The following is a 7,733-nucleotide window of genomic DNA, read 5'->3' as shown; positions in this document are numbered from 1 at the left end:
TGTATTTCATCAACAACGTGTAGTAAAAATGATCAAACTTTTATGGATTTAAACTTGTTATGTCTTCAAATTGGTAATTTATATACCATGTTTATTAGATGTTATTAATTAAGTTCATTTTCTCTTTCTAATTCCTTAAAATGTCATTGTCCTACCGCCTGTACTACGGTCATAGGGAATACCCCAAAATGGTACCCCAAGAGGGAAATTCCAAACACTTTTTTTTTTAACAATATTTGTTACATATTTTTAAAAATTTTTAATTTTTTATCGATTTCAGTATAAAAACAATATACGTATAGTTTCTTGAAATATGAAATTAATTTGATATGATTTAAAAAAAATATGGATTCCAAATCCTTTCCAGCATTTGTGTCTGAGGCATACACAAATACATCATATACAGCGTTATTTGTATATGCAAAGAAATCTTATAACTGTTGTTATACTTTTACCCATTGAACATTGCTCAATAAGGAATGAAGCATTATGCATGTAATACAAGTGAGACAAAAAGTCTATACAGATTTCCTGAATTTTTGTCCGATTTATTTTTTTACAAGTCCTTTCCTTTTGTGTAGTGATATGGAATGTAAATCAAATTAAATATTGTGATTTCAAAGGTGCAATATTGTCTATATTGCACTTATAAATCACAATATTTTCGAAAGATTCTTTTTTAAAATGTAGTCATTAAGTAGCGGTTTCCTCATCCAGCAATTATTATGATAAACAATTTATGTTGACTGATATATAATTCATTAATTGTTTAGACAGTTAACTCATACATGCCTACACGTTTTCATCTGAATGACCAACACTACGTTTAATAATATAGATTCATCTCGGCACGGTAAAAGACTACACATAACTCAAATCTGCTCCCCCCAAAAAAATAGTAAATAAATAAAAATAAAATAAAATGTATACTTTTAATCCAAATTTGTAATGACATTTGTTCAAAGACTCTGGCTTAACCATTTACAGCTGATTTTACGGTATCGGTTTCCTGGTTCCCGGTACTACGTTCCAGGTATTAGCTATAAGCCATACCCTCTCATGAGTTATATTGGTATATGTGTAACATACTGAATATTGCAATCTGGAACTAGTCTAGGGTATTGGCTATGTTAATTATTGAAGGCCGTACGGAGATCAATAATTGCTAGCTAATACGTCATGTGGTCTCTGGTGGAGATTTATTTGATAACCAGTTACACCAAATCTTCCTTTTTATATTGTAACATCCTGCTCGTTGGGCTGTTGATTAACAATGTCAATGATCATGTGTAAGGACTTCCATGTGTTCCAAACACGTCTGGTACTTAGGGGCGACCTAGAACACCATTACAGACAAATATTTAGTACATAGCCAATCCAATTCGGCTTAGTTTGTAAAATGACGTTTTGTTAAAATCTCGAAGTAAACAACAAAATAACAGTTATCTATTATGATGTATTAAACTACTGTGGATTTTGTTTCGTTGATTTAGTGGGAACATTGAGAACATGAATTTAAATGTTCAACGAGTTGCGAAATTGCTGTACGATTACATGTATATGCAGAATTTTGGAAAAACATAGAATCAAGTATCCACATCAAGTTTTCTTCAATCTACAAAATTGTTACCCACGAAAAAAAATAAATACATAGAATACCTGTAAAAGTTTTTTTCATCTACCTTTGTTTGTTTAAATACTGTCGTAATCTCTGGACAAACGGAATTTTCTATTTGATATCGTAAATGCACAAATTACAGTATTTAAATTGTGCCAAATACGGCTAAGATAATATATTCCTCGGATAAGAAAATCTTTTTCTAAAAATTCAAAGTTTTGTTACAAAAAATTATAAAAATGACCATATAATTGATATTCACGTGAACACCGACGTGCTTACTACTTGGCTGGTGATACCCTCAGGGACGAAACGTCTACCAGCAGTGGCATCGACCCAGGGATGTAAATATTTATCAAAGGTACCCGGATTATAATTTAAAACGCCATACGTGCGTTTCGTTTTCACAAGACTCACCAGTGACGCTCAGATCAAAACAAGTTCTAGTTGAAGACCATTGAAGACCCCAAAATTCCAAAGACTTGTGTCAAATACGGCTAAGGTATTCTATTCATGGGATACGAAAATCCTTTTCGAAAAATTCAAAGTTTTGTAACAGGAAATTTATAAAAATGACCATATAATTGATGTTAAACATGTTAAAGAGGGGCAACGCATACAAAGGGATATTCAAACTTTAAGTTGAAAATAAACTGACATGGCTAAATTAGACGAACCGACAAACAACAGTACACAAAATAACATTGAAGACAAAAGACCGAGCAACATGTACCGTAACATAACTTGGGGTGATCTCGGGTGCTGCGGAAGGGTAAGCTGAACCTGCTGCACATGCAACCTAAAATCACAAGTTTATCACTGTTTTGTTTAAATTTTATATACAAATCCCGTATTTTGTGATAGAAATATATCCTGAAAAGTGGCCTTGATATCAATGGATATTGCATAATTTTTTTTTTATAAGAAGTAAGTACTGATATGAAACTTTTGATTTGTGTCAATTGCTAGTTAATCATATGTTATCAAAGAATTAGACTAAAATTAACACTTGTGTACAGAAACATAAACAAATGGGACCGAAATGTACCTGACTCTTTCCTTTATTTAGTTCAAATCTGTTGAAAATATAAAAGGAAAATATGGTATGATTGAAAATTAAACAACTCTCAACAAAAGACCAAAGGGCACAGACATTTTTAACTATATGTCATCGCACTTCAACAATGAGTAAAGCCCAAACAGCTTAGTCAAAACTACATCACATAATCCATGACATCAAATTATTACATGTACAACAGGTAATATAATGATGATTATAGACGTCAATACATAACGATAAAGTGTAAAAAACTGATTTTTTCTTTTTTAACATAGGATAATAGACGCCAATACATAACGATAAAGGGTAAAAAACTGACATTTTCTTTTTTTAACAAAGGATAAAAAACGACAGTACAGAATGATTCAGGGTAAAAAACTGACATTTTTTTAACACAGGATAATAGACAACAGTACATAACGATGAAGGGTAAAAAACTGACATTTTTTTTAAACATAGAATAAAAGACGACAGTACATAAATATAAAAGTTAAAACACTTACATTTTCTTTTTTTAACATAGGATAATAGTCAACAGTACATAACGATAAAGGGTAACAAACTGACATTTTCTTTTTTTAACACAGGATAATAGACGACACTACATAACGATAAAAGGTAAAAAACTGATATTTTTTTTCTTAACATAGGATAATAGACGACAGTACATAACGATAAAAGGTAAAAAACTGATATTTTTTTTTCTTAACATAGGATAATAGACGACAGTACATAACGATAAAGGGTAAAACACTGACATTTTCTTTTTTTAACATAGGATAATAGACGACACTATATAACGATAAAGGGTAAAAAACTGATATTTTCTTTTCTTAACATAGGATAATAGACGACAGTACATAACGATAAAGGATAAAAAATTGACATTTTCTTTTTTTAACATAGGATAATAGACGACACTATATAACGATAAAAGGTAAAAAACTGATATTTTCTTTTTTTAACATAGGATAATAGACGACAGTACATAACGATAAAGGGTAAAACACTGACATTTTATTTTTTTAACATTGGATAATAGACGACAGTACATAACAATAAAGGGTAAAAAACTGACATTTTCTTTTCTTAACATATGATAATAGACGACAGGGCATAACGATTAAAGGGTAGAAAACTGACATTTTGTTTTTTAACATAAAATTTAAAAAGGAAGTACAGGAAACATAAATTTAATCGTTGTCAATTATCTCAGTTGCATAGACGTTTCCTGCTTTTAAAGGACCGTCCATTAAAATCTATGAAATGATCACGACAGTCTCTCTACGAAGAAGAGCTACTGAATTGAAACATAGATAACAAAGGAAAAACGGCATATTAAGATCAGTTGACTATTGAGAAGCAAACGATTAAAACTTGAGCTGAAAAGGTAAGTTCCTATATATTTAACAGAAATCTTCCTATCTTTAAAGATGTATACAGAAATTAAACTTTGAATGTCAAAAAGAAGAAACAAAATAATGAAAATTAGTAATGAGACAGCAAGGACACTTGTAATCCTAAAATGGTAATAATTTTATAGTACTTTAAAAAATCAAAGAAGTGATATGGACGAAAATACAATTTTTGAAATGAAATCGTGTAAAAAAAGTGGCTTGTTGTCCAACTTTAAAATAAAACTACAGTCAAACCTTTGTTAAGAAACACCTTAAGGGAGAGCAAGAAAGTGGTCTCTTAAGAAAATAGGTCTTTTGATACAGGTTATTTATATAAAATGTACTACAGAGGGATTTAAAATTGGTGGTCTTTAAACACAGGGTTTTGCTTAATACAGGTGGCCTCTAAAGCAGATTTGATTGTATGTTTATAGTGACATCTTTCTCAATGAAGCATGCATAATGCAGACATGACCACGTGCTTGTTTTGGATAATAAAAAAAATGTAAAATATATAAGTTTGAAATATATGGTTTTATGGTTTAAATGGAACAGCAATATAATAAACATGCAGCTATTAACACTAACTGTAATAAATCAAGTAATTGCCATCAAATTTGCTTGAAACAATATTTTAACAAGAGCAATATGTACTTTGTATTTCAGATCTCTAGATTCCAACAATAAGGATGTATTTTTCAAACGAAAGCCACAGCAACATTTATCTGAAGGAACTTAACAATGCCATGATTAAGTTATTAATACCAAACACTGTACTGTTATTTGTGTTTCTATTCGCCAGCCTCGCTGGAAATGGCTTAGTTTTGTACGTTTATACATTCAAACTTAAATCAAAAACGGACGACAGATATTTCATTCCATGTTTAGCTTTTGTTGATATTATAACATGTAGTACTGGCGCATCATTTCTCATTTCTTTGAACTTTAATCCTTTAAATTTTCGAAATGACTTGATATGTAAATTGATCTGGAGTTTAAATCATTCAATTGCCTTAATTTCGGCTCTGTTGCTATTAGCAATTGCTGTGCAACGGTATATAAAGGTTAGTCGACTATTAAACTCTTCCATGAGCCTAAGAAGTAAACGACTGACAATTACAGCAATCATCATTGGATCTATAATTATATCAATACCGTGTTTATTTTTGTACGGCGAAGCTGAGGTTCCATTGAAATACAACAATAGAACAATAACGGGGTATAATTGCGGAGCTGTGACAAATGTGAGCCGAGATTTACTATTTGGTTATTCAGTAACATTATTATTGACAAGTTTGTGTGGGATTTTTGCACTCATTTCATTATATTCTGTAATACTTCGTATCATTTATAAGAAAGAATCTGTTAGAAAGAAAAATAATTATGGACAAAACGTCAATGTAAAACAGGGTTTAGGAAATACAAACAATCCAGATGGATCAACTTACACTGATGCTGAATCTTACAGCACAAATCTGGATTCAACAACAACAAGCAACCTACAACAGACTAATGAGGGAGAACGAACAATCGAGGAGAACAAATCAACTGTTCCCGCTGAAATCCGTACAAGGCGGAAATCAACAACTGTTCAAATCCTATGTCGAATAATGCACAAACACCGATTCTTTATAATGTTTTTCCTGATAGCGATTTTATCTTGTATTTCTTATCTTCCTAGATTTGCCCTGATGATTGCAGGATCTGTTATATCTAATTTCTGGGATGAGTTAACAGATGTGGAATACTTCATAGCTTTATGTTTTTACAGAGGATATCTTTTAAATACTGCTGTTAATCCTGTCATATATTTGATTTTCGACACGGACTTTAGGTCTTCATGCAAACAACTATGTTGTAGAAATTGATGAGACCATATAAAGTTCTAACGGATAGAATAGTTTTTTTCAAATGCCCTTTTGATTCTTTTTTTTGAAAGGTGTAGACCCCTATATCCACAGTATTCCATAATCCGCCATTTGTGCCTGAATTTTTTGAATAAGATTTACTTAATAATTTTTTAAAATATTATGAGACATAGCATACAAATTCAGATACAATGGTTTTTTTTATTCAATTTCCTACGTTTCAACACACGCTTCAAACAAAAATCACTGATCGAAATTTTATAGATTTTTTTTTAAATGTATACTAAACAAAAATAAAATTAGATATTGTCGACTAAAAAACTGATATATTTTTCCAATATTTGATTTTGTTAGCTTTCACAGATTCTGCTCTACCAGTCAAGAATTCTTACTATTGCTTACTTCTTCGTGGTCATTTGTAATCAAATGATCAATTATATCGGTTATAATATATATCAGTACTTTTCGATTTCGTCATAGACTCCGCTGGGATTTGAGCTCTTAATTTTCTCATGGAATGCCTTCTTGTAGGTTTCCAAAGGAAGAATCTGCTGAGATTTGCGCTCTTTATTTCCACATGAAAACCCTTCTTGTAGGTTTCAATCACAGTGCTTATAATTGTTAGTACACTATTAAGTATTTCATAACGGCAAAAGATTGGTTTTTATGTGTAGATGCATGGTTTCATAAATTTTCTTTATGTTAGATTGCTATGAATATAAGGAGGAGAATGAAAATAACGATTGTGCATTTATTTATTTTGTTTTTGTGTTATTAATAGAAAAATTGAATGAGTCAAAAGTCTATTTGAAATTATATATTGATTACTGAATCGAAGGGTAATATGCTGTCAGCTAAAGTCACGTAACTGTTGTACAAGTGAGAGGTTTGGCACTATTAAACCAGGTTTAATCCTTCATTTTGTACATGCCTGTACCAAGTCAGAAATGTGACAGTTGTTATCCATTCGTTTGATGTGTTTGGGCTTTTATTTTGCCATTCGATTAGGGACTTTCCGTTTTGAATTTTCCACGGAGTTCAGTATTTTTGTTATTTTACTTCTTAATGGTATTGATAGTGTATAAAAATTCAAACTTTTTTGTCGTGCTGTAGACTAGCATCAATCATTCTGAATTATAAGTTATTTATCAAGCCACAAATATAATGAATTCAACGTAGTTTACCAATATTCAACATGGTTATTCTCATAAGCAAATAATTAAATTATAGTCTGTAAAATTTTATAAATTTTATTGTATCAATTAAATATATTATCAAAATTTATCCTGCAATTGGGTGTTCTACTATATAGACACAGCCCTACAGATATCGCTATGCTGTATCTGTATACTATACAGATATCGCCTAAAAGCTCCGCCCACTGCCGGACTGAATATTGTATGAACCTGCGTGACCTCAGAATGTGTATTGCGGATTAACGATTACTTTTAAACGTTCGGTTTGTTTTCAATCATTTCTTTAGAGCAATAAGAATCACACCAATTTTCTGATAACATACACACATGAACAGCAGTCTTTACTACGATGACAACTATTGATTTCAAAACTTGAATGTGTAGGATTGTGTAACAAAAACAAACATGTCAATTTCAGCATGCATGTTTAGTGAATGTAGAGTCTGAAGCGTATGACAACTCATACACTACTGTTTCAAATTGGACAGTGTTTTGTTATTTGTTTTTCCCGTTAAATTTAGTTGTTATGTTAAAATAGATAATTATTCACCTTGAGCGATGTATTATTGTTGACCATTCGAGATTCTTTTTTTG

General features: G+C 31.0%; 1 protein-coding gene across 1 annotated transcript; it reads left to right on the top strand.

The window, feature by feature from the left end:
- The first annotated feature begins 3,951 nt into the window (after positions 1-3,951).
- On the top strand, positions 3,952-6,038 carry LOC139498471 (alpha-2Db adrenergic receptor-like). The gene is made up of 2 exons (XM_071286856.1): positions 3,952-4,068; positions 4,742-6,038. The coding sequence occupies exon 2, from the start codon at positions 4,765-4,767 to the stop codon at positions 5,941-5,943; it is 1,179 nt and encodes a 392-aa protein (XP_071142957.1). The 5' UTR covers positions 3,952-4,068; positions 4,742-4,764; the 3' UTR covers positions 5,944-6,038.
- Positions 6,039-7,733: the final 1,695 nt, after the last annotated feature.

The sequence above is a fragment of the Mytilus edulis genome, chromosome 12 (assembly GCF_963676685.1).
Source record: "Mytilus edulis chromosome 12, xbMytEdul2.2, whole genome shotgun sequence".
In the NCBI taxonomy this organism is placed as follows: domain Eukaryota; kingdom Metazoa; phylum Mollusca; class Bivalvia; order Mytilida; family Mytilidae; genus Mytilus; species Mytilus edulis.
Note: the sequence above shows the minus strand (reverse complement) of the source record. Positions and strands in the feature narration are given on the sequence as shown.